Source organism: Sipha flava, unplaced genomic scaffold (assembly GCF_003268045.1).
Source record: "Sipha flava isolate LNK unplaced genomic scaffold, YSA_version1 225_pilon_pilon, whole genome shotgun sequence".
In the NCBI taxonomy this organism is placed as follows: domain Eukaryota; kingdom Metazoa; phylum Arthropoda; class Insecta; order Hemiptera; family Aphididae; genus Sipha; species Sipha flava.
Genome location: NW_020272859.1, coordinates 123844 through 142676, shown reverse-complemented (window position 1 = coordinate 142676; position 18833 = coordinate 123844). Strand labels below are relative to the sequence as shown.

General features: G+C 24.9%; 1 protein-coding gene across 5 annotated transcripts in view; it reads left to right on the top strand.

The window, feature by feature from the left end:
- The window catches only part of LOC112683378 (single-stranded DNA-binding protein 3-like), a 31900-nt gene that overhangs the window by 10346 nt on the left and 2721 nt on the right, over window positions 1–18833 (top strand). For 2 of the 5 annotated variants that reach the window (XM_025554399.1, XM_025554394.1), the window contains exons 2-11: window positions 10081–10153; window positions 10276–10337; window positions 11066–11150; window positions 11227–11268; window positions 11328–11414; window positions 11516–11611; window positions 11693–11770; window positions 11858–11903; window positions 12059–12091; window positions 13177–13370. In XM_025554399.1, the coding sequence (XP_025410184.1) occupies window positions 10081–10153; window positions 10276–10337; window positions 11066–11150; window positions 11227–11268; window positions 11328–11414; window positions 11516–11611; window positions 11693–11770; window positions 11858–11903; window positions 12059–12091; window positions 13177–13370 (796 nt within the window). Of the gene's footprint in view, window positions 1–3970; window positions 4267–4338; window positions 4601–10080; window positions 10154–10275; window positions 10338–11065; window positions 11151–11226; window positions 11269–11327; window positions 11415–11515; window positions 11612–11692; window positions 11771–11857; window positions 11904–12058; window positions 12092–13176; window positions 13371–18833 lie in introns of those variants that run through there. The other 3 variants (XM_025554397.1, XM_025554398.1, XM_025554396.1) reach the window with 3 other exon arrangements.

The following is an 18833-nucleotide window of genomic DNA, read 5'->3' as shown; positions in this document are numbered from 1 at the left end:
ACACACACACACACACACACACACACACACACACACACACACACACAAAATATTCGATACGTAAGTACGCTTGATAACGTGGAGGAGGTGACTTGAGGAAGGGGATAAACAAAAAAATAATAATAATGATAATAAAAACTCGATAAAAAGATAAGGATAGAACGAATTCAGTACGTAAATATTATTAGTACTATAAGTATATTATATATATTGCCATAGTGAATAATATAGTATGTTTAGGTGGCACAATAACGGAATATTTACATACGTATGAATATATATATATACCTCCGTACATGGCGTATCTAAGTAGATAATATTCAAGTTTTATTTTGTAACGTGTCATGTTATTTATTACCTACATTATAAATGATATTGTAAAATATGGTCGGATGGTGTTATTAATTATGTTTGGACATTGTTTTTCATCTCTAAAATCGATCAATGACATTTTTCACGTTCGGTTCTGTTCATAAAGTTTCTGTGTTCATAGAGTAACTTATTAGAATTGTTATTTGTTGGACAATATTCAAATACTGTTTAAAATACGATAGATTAGTATTTTAAATATTTTTCTCGCAGTATTTATATATAGTTGATATATGCTTGGGTTATAACATCCTTTAATAGCTGCGACTTTAATTTTACGAGGGAATGAGTAGTAATCTTATTATAATTAGACAGCGATTGATAAAAATTGATAGAAATTATATTCATTCCCTTTCTACCTCACTCGTCAAACTCATAATACCTACAACCAGTGCCGTGTTAAAGTATAATGCCACGAAGTGGGATGAGAAACACACATTTTGCCATCTCATACATTCCCCACCCCTATCTTATAATGTTATAAAAAAATGATAGCTGTAAAAGCTGACGCTTTGTTGATTCACTCAGCGAACAAAATACCTAGGTACTTTTATAATAATAAATTGTTAAATTTTTATTTTGTGGTCATGAAGCTATGAAAACAAAAGTGAGTAGATTATACACAATTTTGTCAAAATATTAAGTATTTTTTTTATATATATAGAAATAATTGAGAATTTCGAAAAATTACTTTATTAAGTACAAAATCCCTCTACTTTTTACTTAGTGAGGTAATTTTGATCTATAATCTATAAAAATACCGGAGGAAACTTTTAGATTAATTCTATTATACAATTCGAAAATTAACCTTAGAATCTAAAATTATGGATATTTTAAATATCATTTTAAACGCAAAATGTTAATTATTTGGTCTTGTAATTCAAAATCAGCAATATAACAATACTAAGTAAAAAAAAAAAAACAAATAAGAAACCGCAAAAGATACTATTAATGAGCTTATTGAACGAATAAATCAAAAAAAGTATAACTTTAACCCAAGTAATTTGTATATATATGTATAAAGAACTACCTACATATAATGTAGGTAATTTATACGAGTATATATATAGTAATTATTTTTTTGATTTTTGCAAATAAAATGTTGAATCAGTTGAATGAGAAAAGTTATTATGTTGGCATAATAACTAAAAATGTAATTGTTCTAAATATTAAGTAATTTTATTTTCTATTTAAAGCGATATTGCTTTTTTTTACGAACACTGATCATAATTATGTAAAATAATAACACTGATGTAGTATGTTGTCAAAGTTAGGTACTCGTATCCGATTAAATTGCATACTTTTTTAAACGCTTTAGGTTATATAATTTGAATATATGAATACTGAACCTCTTAATAATGAGCAGACGATTTGAATGTATAACATCATTATAAATGCAATATGGTAATAAACTAATAACGAATATTTATAGCTCGAAACGTAAACGAGAAACAACAGTACACACACATGTAAATCCATAACCCAACTAATATTTTGTAATAAACACGTATAGAATTAATAACCAATAGTTAATCGAATATATAATTACTTTCAAAGCGCTTGAATATAAAAGATGATATTTACGTCCTTTATATTATATACAGGTCCGTTTTTAAAATATTGCTGTTAGGGGAAATACAAAATTTTCTGCCCCCCGCTCTAAAAACATTGGTAATTTATAGTGGTACACAATTGTTTCTTTATTTTCTGTACTTTTCACAAAACTGAAATTGGTTGCATGCTCAAACCACAAGGCATAAAAAAACATAATTCATTTTTTTTAACATTTTGGTAATTACAGGAAAACTGTAAGTTATAATTATTTAAATAAGGAAAACACGAATATTTATTATTATCTTACTTGTAGATGCATTTAAAATTTAAATTTAGGAGATAAAAATAATATTTCTTAGTTATTTAAGAAACCAGCACAATATTTTAAGTGGTCGATTTTAAAAATATTATTTTAGTTAGAGGCGTAGCCAAGGAAGTTAAGGGGTTACCTCCAACCGAAATGTTTCTTTTATTTTATAAAATATAGGTATAATTTGGCATTATTATACATTTATCGTGACATCATTAAATTATCAAGACTTTAAACGTATTAAAAAACTTGTTAAGCATTCAAGAAGATCAAATATTTTTTAAATATAAGTTACTTTTATGTATGTGTATATACAAATTTTTTTGAAGATTGTGTTAATTCAGTTTCAATAAACTAAATAATAACACATTTTATATTTTAACTAATGTTTAATCGAATTATTAAAATTAAAAAGTTGATAGGAAAGAATTGAAAATTGAAAACTTTCCCAAAATATTTTTTTGGCTATGCTATTTATTTTAGTATTTTAAATAGTAGTTGATAGGTATACACACACTTAATAAATAAAAGGTGTAGCTACTATTTAGTTTAGAAAAACGATTTACAACATTTTTTTTTGGAAAAGTTCAATAAAAATAGTAAAAATATGAAAACTCATAAATATTTAAAAAAAAATTAATATAATTATTTTTTATAAGTAATATTAATTACATATTATTATATTTTGTATTATATTTTTGTATTATTATACCCATTAAGTAAAATTGATGTATAAAATCGATTGAATAAAATTTCATTACTTTGTTTTCAATAAGAGAATGATAAATCTCATTTATTTTGGGTAAGTTATTCGTAATTGTTCAAGAAGTTGACCTTTATAGGACTTCAGAGCCTCTTAAATATTGATATTATACCATTATGCATTATGTTACAGAAATCAACCAATACGGCGTAGATATTTAAAAACATTGTTTCCGAGTACATCAATACATCATCATATCACTTTTTTTGTAGAAATGTACGTATTAATACTATAGTAATAATAAGTACATTTCTAGGACAAAAATCAAAAAAAAATTATAGTTTTTGTCCACAAATAAACATTATAAAATTAATGGTTATTAATGTATTTTTAAAGAATCTAGTTTTCTATAAAACGGTAGCGTCAGATACATTTACTTCCTGTTAAAATGCACCGCTAAAAGCTCGCAAACATTTTTAAAACTTATTTTTTATCATTGCAACTATAAAATATGTGATTTAATTCTTACTTATTATATAGGAACAACGATTTAAATAAGGTGTGATTAATAATCAATGGTTATTAATCGTATTAAATCAATTGTTTAAAATGCATGTTCCGGCCGATCACCTAAAGCTCATTAATATCATAGGTTGGTGCTAAAATCGAACTTAATGAAAATCAAAATTAAATTCGCATTCAACATAATAATATGGAATGACAGGTTTTGTGAAGGGTTTTCTGCTTCAAATTTAGAAAACATTAAAATATACGGTAATCGTACGTCGTAGAGTGAAATATTTTGATAGGTTACCTTGGCATGTACATCGCAAGTGTATTTACGTACGTATTTTGATAGGTAATGATTTTGGTTGTACATATTTCTTTTTTTTTTTTGCTTCTTCGCGCGTCCTCGCAACGGTGAACGACACCAGCATTCCGGTGATAATGGAGGTGACTAGTTTTTACAATTTTCTGGTTGATTGGCAACACTGTGGCAATTTATCAATGTTTGATTATTATCATTTTCGGATGAACTATCTTGGACGTCTCTACCCGCACCTCGAACAATCGTAATGCACCGATATTTTTCTCCGCATCGATTTAATTTCTAGGGAAAAAAATTGTGTTATAGATATTATTATTATTATTTTTGATTTTAATCGTTTACACTTCTCGTATTCGTTTCGTCCGTCCGTTCATCGTTCAATAAAACAATTATAACCGTATTATAACTATTCATCGTTTCAGCTTACCGTGTTGCGAATTAATTTAACTGTTATCGTCCAATTGCTGTACGTTGTAAAGTTAGAATTTTAACTTTTTCGTGGTAAGTTAATTACTTGTGCGTCTTGGACCAAAAATTTCATATCCGAAATGGCAATTTGAATTATTTTCATAGTTTGGTTCAACGGTCTAAACGAAAACGTGTTTTTGTTGCTGTTGTGCTATTTGTCTTCTGGATTCGGGAAATAAATTGTGAATACTAGCAAAACCATTAAGATGAAATTTGTATTGTTGTTGGTACCTGTATAGTAAACCAGTTTCATAACTGCTGTAATTGCAGTTTTTGTTTGAAGCTACAGCTATATCCATATTAAGTTTGAGATGTATGCAAAAGGAAAGAGCGCAGCGGTGCCATCCGATGCTCAAGCTAGAGAGAAGTAAGTAAAAATTGTTATAAAAATAAACTGTAAATGTAGGTACAACATTATATTATATTAGTAGATATTTATTTTTGTTAAGTATATTACATTTAATTACTTAATTTATATTTCTTATGACTTTATAACTTAATAAATAAATAATTAATTTATATTACTAAATATTGTCTTTTTAGTAGTTAGTAATACATAATTTTGTTTGGAATTTAATAATTTATAATTTTTTTATAAACATCTAAATTACATAAATATTATGATTTTTATCATAGAAATAATTTCTGACCAATAAGTTTATAATATTAATTTTGTAAAAGTAAAAACAATTAAAAAAATTAAACTTTATTCTTATGAAAATTTAAAAAATTGAAGACTATACCTCTTGCAATTGATATAATAAAATAAACTTGTAATACTTATGTGAATTAAAGTTAGCTTGTTGATTAGATTTGACTACTTCTTGAGTTTTGTTTTTTTTCTTGGTTGAAAAAAATTACTTCTGAATAATAGTTATAATAATAATATAAATTGCACCTATTTATTAATTAAACATAAATAATAAAAATACAATTCAATATTAGTGGAAGTAAAGTGATCACCAATCATATAACTAGCAATAAATTATAAAAACTTGAATGTGCACAGTTTAAACATAAAAATCTAATATAATTTATAATTTTAAATCTATTATTTATTAATCATGAAAGGTATATCACATCTAATTTAAGGCTAAATAAATACAATCTGTTTATGAAATTGAATTAAACAATTTTATAACAGTAATAGGTAATATAAAAACCTAAAATTGAAGTAAGAAATACTTTTCATTAATTATATAACAAAAAATAACTTTAAACGTGGTTTTGTATTAAAATATCGCTGTATCTATATGGCCGAACATGGTTGGTAAGATAAGGAATACCCGGCCATGCTAAGTTAAAATAAGAAATATGTCAATAAAAAGCGCCTTTATATGAATTTAAGGAGTATTTTTTATTTTCTTGTATTATTCTTTATATATATGTATTTGGTAATTGATTAATGAGATCAAATTTGATGTTTAATCATTATAGTTATTTGTTTTTTCAGTGTTTTTTGTTCAGTGTGTTTCACTCCTCAGTTTTCTGTTTTTTAGTATTTTTCAGTGATTTTTTTTTAAAAATTATATTTTAACTTTTTAATATGAATACGTGGGAAATTGGTTAAACTTTTAATTCTTATTTTGATTTCCATAATCTTTAGAGGTGTACAAAAAAATATTTTTTTTTGATTTTTTAATATCCAATTGTTGGACATTGACTCGAAAAAAGACCATATGACCTTACTGCACTAAATATGTATAAAAAGCTTTATTAAATATAATAAAGACCAAAAAATATAAATAATAATTAAACATGGATATGTTCTGTATGTAACCATGATATCAGATCAGAGTATGTTTTGAGTGATTCTTGTTTATTATGGTATGGTGAATCTTGTGTTGGATTTTATTTTAAAACTAAACTAATAATAATGTATAGATTCTTCATATATTAAAGCCATAAATATCAACAGTAAATAAGTAATAACTTATACTGGTTTATCTTGATAAAATTTTTAATAGGATATATTCAGAAGCGTTTATGAAATTGTTCTGCAGGGGGCAAAAAAAAATGTAAGCAAATACTAGCAATAAAATTTATCACTGCATCTTTCATCTACACAAAAAAACTTCTTATTTTTTAACTGTGATGAAAAATGCCAGGGGGGATAGTAGTTCTTTCTGCCTTCCTCATGGTGTCCCTGGATATGTTATATAATATTATTTTTAATCACTAATTGAATTTACCACTCATAAGTTTTTTTAGCGTATTACAAGCCTTGAAGGCCTTTTGCCGCTTTTACCACTTTTCCGCAGTTCCCGATCATTTGCATCCTCAATTTTTGTCGTTCCCAAGCTTTCCAGATCTTTATTTACTCTATCAAGCCATCGCTGGAGGGGGCCTTCCTCTTGGCCTCTTGCCGTTGGATTTATTGATTAGTACATTATGTATTAGCTTATCCTTCGCCGTCCATACATGGCTAGCCCACTCTAGTCTTTTAGCTTTCAGACATGCTTGTATATTTGGTTTATTGAAGATGCTTTCGATGTCCTCATTTTTTCTTCTTTCATAACTTCCTGTCTCCAGGTTTATTATAGGACCATATATCTTCCTTAATATTTTCCTATCGAATATTAGGAGTTTTAGTTCATCGCCTCTTGTTGTCGACCAAGTCTTACAAGTGTACATTTTAATAGGGCGTAGGTAGGCTATATACAGCTTCGTTTTAGTTTCTCTTGATAGTAACCTTGATGACAACATGCTTCTCATAGTGTGACATTCTCTATTTGCCGAAACAAGTCTTAGTTTAATTTCATTGTGCATGTCATTTCTTTGGTTTATATTAACCCCCAAATATTTAAAATCTTCTACTTGTTCAAATAAGTATTGTCCAACCCTGAGACTTTGCATAACTGTCAGCTTTCTCGTAACAATCATAAATTTTGTTTTTCTAATATAATATAATACACTAATCTAATATAATATATATATATTTTAAAAAAGAATTAAAAATTGTAAGATTTGATTTGATTTGATTTATAATATTTATAAGCTTGTTAAAATAACATTTTATTTTTAATTTATTTCTATAGAAATTTCTAATTTTATTAAATAGTCATGGATTGATTAGAATACTTCTGTAGATTGGGCATGTCTGTGCTAAAGGATGATGTATTATGATCAAATTCAACATTCACCAAACACAAAAATCATTATTTTAATGTTATGTCAATTTGTAATGTTTTGGCTGTTTCATTTTTAATATGAAGTATAAAATTTGATAATGAAAATCTTAATGATTTGATCTATGAGTGGTGTAAACTTGGTTGAATCAAATATTTGATGTAAATTGGCATTTACTCATGATGTATGATGTAAACCAAATATTTGTATGTCACAAAGTTGAACTATTGTTTTTTGAAAGCAATAATGAGCTAAACTAGTTATAAATATTTATTACTATTCTTGAGTACTTCTTTAATACTAAAACATTTTTCTCAGGAAAAGCAAATATTTTAAAAAATTTAACTTAAAAATAATAGTATTATCTAAACTTAAGTATATAGTTAATATTTATTTTATTTACTAATGACTGCAGCATAATTATTTATAAAATAATTATTATAATTCTAATTTCAGTAGTGTAAACAAGAGTTTTAAGAAATGCAAAAACTATTATACCTACTTGTTAGGCACTTCAGAAAATGTTACCATCTTTGCTTGGTCTGATAATTTTAAACAAATCATTAATAATGAATTGCATTTATATGTTGAATATGTAATATAAATTAAACTTTTTTAACTCACTTAACTTAACTTAAGTTTTTAGAGTTGGACAAGTACTGGTTTTTTATGTCGAGTTGAGTTTCAATTATTTCGGGTTAAGTTGAGTTTAATATTTGAATACTTGTCTTAAAAGTTGAATACTCGACAATTTGAACTGTCGAGTACTCGAAAAAGGTCGAGTACTCTAGAAAACAATTGCAGTTATCAATCTGTAAATAAATGTTATCATAATAATAAAATGTATAATATCAAGTTGAGTACTTAATTCAAATTGAGTACTCGATTAAGTTGAGTATAGTAAAATACTTGATTTAAATCGAATAAAATCAAGTACACATATTTACAAGTACAAACATTTTATAAAGTATATTATTCATCCGACTCTAAAAAAATTTAAATTAAAAAAATGTTATTAATATGAGTACTTTTAATTTATCCTGATTGAAATTATAATAAAATATTATTTTTGTTATTTCTTATTTACCTACCTACAATATTTTTCCCATGAATATTTCAAATTTGATTAATTTTATATATTAGAATTTCACAGTTATTTTATTTGAGATAAGTAGGTTTCTTTTAATCTGATAATGTTAATTTATATTTTAAAAGTCTTCATCAAAACATTTTATTTGTTTTTAAAATTTTTTAAATAACATTAGTTAGTTTTATTTTTTAGTAAATGTGTTAGACTTTACTACAAAATGTATTTTAATATTTAAAATGCATGCAATATTCTATATACAGGTATTATTAAATTGTCTAGTTGTATCAACAGTTAGATATGTTAATGTATGACCAAAAATTAAATAATTTGTTAAGAAATTTAAATATGTTGTGATATTAACTATTTATAGGTAATTTTCATTATCTTGACTATCAATGATTGATAGTAATGTTGATTATAGAGCGTTGTATTAATATTTAAATTTGAAACAGATTTTCATATTTTTAAAAGTTAATAAAATTTATATCATCTTTTTTAATTTCAATATTTATAGATATGATTTTATCATGTGATCCACTCATAAAACAATATCTTAGGTTTAAATACAAAGCATTGAATGCAAGCTGTTGCACTCTAGTTAGTGAGCAATAGTAGCAGATGTTAAAGAATAAGATTCTTCATGTTTGTTTAAATAAAATTAAAATATTTTCCACCTCGTGTGAATTATTAATTACTAACCTAACCTAATCATGATTACCAACAATTGTTGGTAGTCGTGATAACTTAAATTTGCTTATTTAAAATTAAATATTAATTACATTTAATGTCTAAATACACATTTTATGGTTATAAACATTTTTATAAAAATAAATATAACATTAATTTGCATGATACCTAGGTAAATTTAATAAATTTAAGCCTAGTATTAACTTAAAATTGAATAGATATTTTTAAGAAATCTGTTATAATAAAATGAAAAAAGAACGCATTAGTGTTATAATTTAAAGTTTGAAAAATTTTTCTAATAAAAACATTTGAAAACTTGAAAATGTCTTGGTTCCAATCAAAATAAACTATTAAATGTAGTTTTATTTGTTTTGATTTTTTTTTCAAATAGATCAAAGTTAAATTTTTAATTATAATCAGTTAACATTTTTTTTAATGTTCCAAAAATAGTAAGGTAATAAAGCTTTGTATGTTTTCAATTTGAAAATATATTCATTGCTTTATATTGATAAAAATTTAAAATAATTTTACAAAATAAAAAAACAAACTATTGTAAAATGAGTAAGGTTTTATTGATCACAAAATTAATAATAATAAATATTACTTTCATACATTGTATTATATTTGTCAACCATATTTATATTATGTATATAATCATATTTTAAAAATAATTTTCCCAGTATTACTATTTAAACATACCTATAAAATTGTCTCATAAATATGAATTATACATGTTTGCTTGCAAAAATATTAAGAAAATATAATTTTTTTAGTTTACAAGGAATGTTTTTTAGAATTAACTGGTATTATACTAAAAATTAAAATCTATAATGATATAATTTTTTTGTTTATTTTTTATTTTGTAAAGGCTATAAATATATAGTTTATTACAGTAATTATGCAAAAAAATTACAAAACGGAAATTTTTTTGAAATTTTTAGATTAGCATTGTATGTGTATGAGTATTTACTACACATTGGAGCTCAAAAAGCGGCTCAAACATTTTTAAGTGAAGTAAGTAACAAATTAAATTTTGCCTATACATTTCATGTACTTATATGATTTAATATCATAATTTGTTTGTATATTCTAAATTATTCACTTATTTATATACATTATTTTATTTCTAAATTTAGATAAGATGGGAAAAGAATATAACATTGGGTGAACCTCCTGGATTTTTGCATTCCTGGTGGTGGTAAGGAGTATAAAATATAAATTAATTAATGATTGCAGAAACGTCACTAGTTGCTTATTTTATGAAATTAAGATATTTGTAAAAACATATACTAGTTATGTATTTCTATGCATTGAATGTAAAACGTCTTAAGTTATACTTCTTTTATCATATAAATAAATAATAATCAGTGTTCTCATACTAAATGCATAAAAACACATGACTTGTATATGTTTTAATTTTATAATATCTCAATTTCATTAAATATGTAAGTTGTGCCGTTTCTGCAATCATCGATTCAATTTTACATTATACTATATTATTTAATGTCATTATTATTATTGTTTTTTTTTTTATCCCCTGTCCAACAATAAAAATCACTGTGTCTTAGATTTTTGGTGTACAAAATAATACTTATTATAATAATAATAATTTGACTATAGCTACTATAAAAATAGATTGAATTGATTATAAAAAGTTTAAGTAAAACTATGATTTGATTATGATTATAAATTCAATATTCTGTTTTATTAAGACGTATATTTGTCATATTAAACAATCATCAAAATATTTATATTCTTTAATATTTAATCATAGTATTTTATTTTTCTTTACCCACAGTAGAAAATATCTTTTTTAAGATAATTATGAAATAATTAATAATAACTATTTTTTTTTACTTCAGTAACCTAAGCTAATTTTTAAAGAATGTTATATTGTTTTTATATTTAATAAATAAATATTTTTAGTGTCTTTTGGGATTTATATTGCGCTGCTCCAGAACGACGTGATACATGTGAGCATTCTAGTGAAGCTAAAGCATTTCATGATTATGTAAATATTTTACTTATTTAATAAACAATTTATACATTTGTAATGGGAGTAATTGGTTTTTAAAATTTATTTTTAGGGTTTTGTAAATGCAGGTTATGGTGTAAATGGTATTGGGCATGTAAGTATTTTTCTTCAGCATGAAGTTTATATTAATTTAATACAATATATTAATTACAGAATGCAGGACCTTCTCCTAGTCCTTTAGGACAAATGCCTCCAAATGATGGAATGCCAGGTGGCCCTATGCCTGGAAGTTTTTTTCCAGTATGTTATAATTTATTAATTATTAAAACTATCTTATTATTTTATCAATTTTGTTTTAATTTTTTTAATAATTCAAAAATGTACTTTATTTCAATTATAAGAATTCATCAATGAGACCATCACCTCCAAGTCATCCTTCAGCACAACAATCTCCTCACTCTCAACCTCCTTCTCATGGACAAATGATATCAAATCAGGTGTGAATTTAAGAATTTTCTTGTATTTTTTAATTTTAAACTATTTTTGAATTTTGTATTCAACTTATGATTTTGTTTTAGCCATTTATGGGCCCTCGTTATCCAGGTGGTCCAAGACCTGGAATTCGCATGTCACAATTAGGAAATGATTTTAATTCTGTAAGTATACAAAACTATCAACGCTAAATATTATTAATTTAAAAATAAATTTTGCTTTATAATAAAACGTATATATTAATTTTTAAGCCTTCTGGTCAGCCAATGATGCCTGGTATGGATCCTTTAAGACAAGGTAAAAAAATGAAAAATTCATTAAATTAATAATTAAAGGTATAGATTAAAAACAATTGTAATTAAAATAAGGTGTATTTGAATGATTAGGAATGAAAGTAAAAAGAATGTATTATTATTCAATTATTTGCTTAATAATATTTTTCTCCCATGTAGGTGAAGCTGGAGAATATGTTGTAGGTTGGCAAGGTAGGCCAGTATTATGTTAATTTTATTATGCACACCATTTCATTTCTCAAATATTTTGTAGTTGATACAATGATAATTAAATACTACTGTTTATTTTTCTTTTTATTAGTTTTAATATTTAATCGGACTAAGGAATTTTATTCTGAAGCATTTAACTATTAGAATTTTTGTATCAGATACATTTTATTTTAACCTTTAATTTAAATGCATCCTAGAATTCAATTAATTGTTATAATTTATTTTGTTTGATTGTTTACAAGCATGATATAATAATTTTAGTTTTTAATATAATTGAAATTACCAATTTTTTAAAAAAATTTATTACATTAATGTTATTTTTTATAATTGTTATTTAGATTGTATGAATTATCTTAAACTTGATTTTATTTTTATTTTATATTTTTAATTTTAAAAACAGAAAATTGAGTTATAGGTTTGTATTTGAATTGATTTTAATAAATATTTTAATAAATATTATGTATACATGTTTTTATACAAATTAAATAAAGCTAAAATTGTTTTCATTCATGTATAAAAATATTAAAAAAAAAAATAATAATAAATATAAATTAATGATAAACCACACATTATTATAAATTTTATTTAATTTTAACTCAAGTTATAAGTGAAAATATTTTTAAAACATTTTTTAAGAATTTACAATTGTATATGAATATTTATAAATATTATTTTAGTATTTTTTAAGACCTTATTTTAAAAATGTATATGTTAAATGCGTACAATTTTCTTTAATGAGGATGCTTACATTTTTTTAACTATTACAGAAATTTTTATTAAAATTTTTTTAATTTTATAAATAACATGTAATTTTTTTTTATGTTTTAATTGTCATAATTTGTTTATTGTTTTATTAGCTACAAGTATATTCTAAAGCACCATAAAATTAAATTTAAAAGAAGTTACACCTCATTGTTATAATTTTAATTTAGACTATTAGAACTGCATACTTCAATACATTATGTTTGTTCGTAAATATTTAATTTATAATTAGTTTTTGCTTGTGTAAATATGATTCATTATAAAAATTATATTTTATTTAAGTATGTTATTTATTTATTTAACAGGAGGTATGGGACCCATGAATCCTCGTATGAATCCTCCTAGAGGTCAAAACATGAGCCCTTTAGGATCATATAGTCCTGGAATAAGAGGCCCTCCTCCTAATACCACCATGGGACCTGGTGGCAGTGGACCAAATATGCCATTGTCTATGGGTGGACTAGTTGGAAGGCCCCAATGGCAACCAAATGCAAATACTGTAAGTATTATATTTTATTTTCAACTTATGCTAATAGTTTTCGTTATTTAATTTATCTATATTAATATTTTTAATTTATGTTTAATATATGTTATTATGATACTACTAATAAGTAAACAAATTTTTTATGTATCCCAGAAATAACAGTAACTTCAATTAATATAGAATAAACTGGAAAAACCTTGGTTATACTCATAGTTTCCTTTTTTTCATAAAATATAACTCGTATTGTATAAATCAGAAAAACCATTCTGGTAGAAAATCTATGTATTATAAATAAATAATAATTTCTATCTATAATATTACCATTTTATTGCTGACTATAAGAATTAACCAGTGCCACTTTAAATATAACTATAGTTGGAAAACATTTTGTCATTTTACAACTTAATAATTGTACTGTTAATTGTACTTTTTTTTTTTTTTAATCATAATTTTTTTTATCTGCTGTGATATTTTCCTTTCTAGTGTTATGAATTTATTTTCATCTGATTTCCTAAGCGCCCAAGTTTCTGATCCGTACAATATGACCAGCCGTTTTAGGCTGATATACAAATATTTATTTATCTCTCTTGATAATGAAGTTGAACTTAATAATTTCACAAGGTCATAATAAATCTTGTTTTCCGCTTGGATTCTTGTGTCTACTTCTTTGGTAACATTATTTTTCAGTCATAGTTGATCCAAGATATTTGAAAGAATTAACTTTCTTAAATCTAAAATGATCTACCTTCAATGCGCAATTCATCCAATTTCGTCTTCCTATAATTATATATTCTGTCTTTTGTACGTTAATTGAAGTTCTACTTTTTGTGCTGTGTCTTATTGACGCAATTATTATCTTTTACTGAGTCGTTTTACCCTATCCTGAGATCCGTTCATCAGTATTATGTCTCATCAGCGTATTCTTTTAAAGGAATAGCTGAGTTTCGAAGTTTTATTCCTTTGTGGGGTTCAATTTTCATCTCTCTTATAACATTTTCCAAAATCAGGTTGAAAATAAATAGGTGAGATGGAATCACCCTGTCTAAGACCGGACTTTACTATAAATGGATCCAACTTCATGTTTCCGACTTTAATTTTAACCACGGTTTCTATCATGCTGATTAAGACTAAGTTGATCTACTCCTGTGGGAAATTGAACTCTTTCAAGATATTTATAAGTCTCGCCCTGTAAATGCTGTAGTATGCTTTTTTAAAGTCAACGAAATTATTGCTATTATTTGATAATTAAGTTAGTTTTATTATATATAAGTAGTTCTTTATCATAAACATGTATAAGAATTTAGCAATTACTATTTTAAACTCTCAATTACACTTTGGTTATTAATAAAATATTAAATAAATTTAAATGTTAACTGTAAGCTGATGCAATATTTGATGCTGGTTTACAAAGTTAACTTCTATTTCGTAGTATTTACACATTTGTGATTATTATGATGTTTGAGGTTTTTGCTTAATAATTTGGTTATATTATTTAATCATTGAATCAGGTATTTAAACTATTATAAAAATTTTATTTAAAAAAATTAATATTTAAAATTATTTATTTATTTGTGATAAACGAGTAATAATCATTTTGTGTGAGCAATATCAGGTTTACATTTTAAGGATTTTACAGTAAGAACTAAAATTAAAACAATAATAATGAAAATCAATTACAAAATATACATTTCTATTAAAAACAATACGTGACATAATCAAAAAATTTACATAATCATTAATAAAATTTGCTAGTTTTAATGCTCTAGGGAAGAAAGAAGTGGAGCTACAATTATTTTTGTAAACTGGTACATGAAATAAGTTTGAATTTCTTAATCGGTGATTTGTTATATTAAACTCTATCATAGTAAGTAGATATGGGGAAAAATATGATCATTCAACAAATCATAAGTATACATAATATCTGCAACTTTTATTCTTACTTCACAAGATTTATTTATTTGCATAATATACATATTATTTGAAGTAAATTGAATATTTAATTTGTAAATCATTAATCTTTAGAATTTATGTTGTAAATTTTCAATAAGATCAATAAATGTGATGTAATTAGGTGACTAATTCAAAATGACAAATTCAAGATGAGATCTAACAAGCGAATAAAACAATATTTTCAATACTTTCATATTTTTAAAGTTAGCTGTATTTCGGTTGATAAAACTAAGCACCTTAAAGGCCTTTTTAGTTATAAAATTTGTATGAGAAGTGAAAGATAAATTGCAATCAACAGTTATCCCTAGGTATCTAATTGAAGTAACTTATGTGACGGAACAAGTATCAATTTTATATTCAAAACTATTGGGATTTTCGGAGCGTGAAAAAGTAATAACATTACATTTTTTTAAATTTAACGATTAACTATTTTGGTGACTCCAAGTTACAAATTTATTCAAGTTTCCTTGCAATTTTAATGCTTCTGATGGAGAATAAATCGTAGAAAAAAATTTTGCGTCATCAGCAAATAACAATATGTCGACAATTTTATCAAAAATAAAGGGTAAATCATTGATAAAAGGAGACTTAAATGGGAACCCTGTGGTATTCCAGAACTAACTGAGAAGTGGAAGTACAATGTGACACTTTAACCGCTTGAGTTCGACTGATTAATAGGACCATAAATAATTTAAGAAATTTCCATGAATTCCAAATGTAGATATTTTCTTAAGAAGTAAGTGATGTTTGACCTTATCAAAAGCTTTTTGAAAGTCGGTATAGATTGAATCTGTTTGAACATGATCATTTAAGGCTTTAAGTATTTTAGACTAGTAAAGTAGAATATTAGTGGAAATTGACATTTTTGGTCTGAACCCATGTTGGTTATTACAGATGAGAGGAGAAACAATTATGGATAATTTTTTAGTTATTATGGCTTCAAATGTTTCGGGAATAATAGACAGTTTTGAAATTGGTCTATAATTAGTAATATTATGTCCATCTCCTGTCTTATAAATCGGGGTCACAAACGATTTTTCCAAGAATCTGGAAAATAATCCAGGTTCAGTGATTTATTGAAGATAAAATGTAGTGGTTTTAAAAGTACAGCACAACATTGTTTTAAAAATATTGATGGTATACCATCGGGTCCTGTCCCTGCATGCGAATCTAAATAAGTGATAAGGAATTTCGTAAAAATTATCAACTATTGCATCGAGTGACAGGTCCTTGTTAAGATTTAGATCAAAATCAATATTGGAAAGAAAAAGAGATATATGATTGAAATTACACTTTTTAAAATTGAAAATATACGGTGACTCATAAAAATCACTTACTTACTGAGGAGTATTTAAATTTAATTATCAAGTCTAAGGGAGGATGAATTTCATCCTCCCTTATTCATCCTCCTCAATTGTATGCACAGAGAGTCGACCCATTGAGAGAAAGACGTAAGTTTAGCATTCTCACTAAGCATTAAGCAGTCGAGTGTTCGACCTAGGCAATTTTTTATAATATTACATTGTTTTAGATTCAAAAAATTTATATAACTATCAAATATGATGCCACCAGATCTATGATTTTATATATTTGGATCAACAGATCAGTCAAAATTACTTAAATTAAAATGACCAACTATTACAAAATAATGTTCGGGAAATTTAAAAGGAATAGAATCAATTATATCACAGTGATTTGAATATATATCAAAAGATGCATTTGGTGGTCTATAAACGCAACCTATAATAATTTTTATGTTGTTGACAGTAAGTTTCAAAAATATTTGTTCGATTCCGACTTCGGAGGCAACAGTTAATAATTTGCAGTTAATATTTTTATTTATAGCAATTAATGCACCACCACCTCTAGTTTTTCTGAGACCTAAAATGCGATCTTTTCTGTATAAATTATGATTATTAAAACCTTGTTCAGCATCAAAAATGTTACTATTTAACCAAGTTTCATTTAAATAAATAACATTATAATTAACATTAAATAAAGCATTACGTAAATATGAAATTTTGGTAAGTAGACTAGGTACATTTTGGTGAAACATACTTGTATTAATTAAAAAAATTTTTCAACATGATTATTAGAACGATCATTCCTAGAGACTATTGTTAGAGTACTTCTTACGTATCTGATGATTAATTCGCTTCCCTCTTCACTTGATCTACGAGACTCTAGTTCTTCACGATTTATTTTCATGTAGTTTCTGTGATATAATGTACGGTCTGAGCTGATACCAATATTTGAAGACGGATTAAGTGAAAATAATTTTTTCTTTGATTTTAATATTTCGAAGACAACAACTGGTGAGCTAAAAGCCGCTTTAATTGGACGAGGTTTATCACGACCACGAATACCCAAACGTATTAAATTTGTCGGTCTAATAATTTTATCACAACTAATAATTAAATCTATTAGGTTACTTACAACATTATGGTCGTGAGTATTTTGTCAGCGTTGTTATCTGAGTTAGACTCAGTAATGTTGTATAATATTAGATTGGAAGCCTCATACATTATGTTCGCCGATCTCATTAATGATGAATTCTTCGGAACAATGTGAAATATTTTTAGTATTTTTTTGATTTTTAAGGTCATTCACTTAGCAAACGATTTATTAAAATTTTCAATTCTGAAATATCACGTAATCCATTATTGCAGGATTCGCAAAAGAATTTTAAATTACGAGTTTTTAGAGAAAGATATTTTATTTCGCTTGCTGATAGACCAATGCATTGAAATACTAAATTGCATCCATCGCATTTAACGGGCGTATCTAGTCCAGCGAACATGATAGAACAAATGGAACAATTTCGAGTATTTGTAGATGTCATAGCTATGAATTAATATATTATTTTAATCATAGAAAACTAATAACAATAACACATAAAGTATTAAGAGAATGCACAACCTTACAGCATGAATGCACAATCGCAAGTGAAAATTAAAAATTAAAAATTAAATTAAAATTTAAGTTATTGATTTTTATATTAGAGCTATATTTAATATTCTGAAACAGCTTCAAAATTACGTATATAAAATATATTTGTGTTTATTAAACCTAAAAAATGTTGGGAACTTTTTTAAAACTAATGTCATTAATTAATTTGCAACAAATTAACTTAAACTATTTAACCACATGCAACGTTTCTTTGTCATTTATTAATCTAATATTCTAATATTTTAAAAGTATAATACATAACTATTTTTTTGTTCTCAAAGATATTTTAAAAAAATGTAACATACACCAATTAAAAATAAAATATAAAAATCAAAAAGTAAAATGTAAACTTCTCTGAATTCTATTATTCTATTATTCTCTGAATTATAAAAATTAATTTAATTATTATTTTATTTAATTTAATTATATTTAAATAAAAATATTACAAATAGTTATTAAAAGGTATATTTTAATTACTACAGTCTAAATTTGATTAAATGTATATGATTGTTTTATCATTGTATTGTAACTAATAAATGTTAGATATTTTACTATCCATATTTTGATTATGATCTTTAA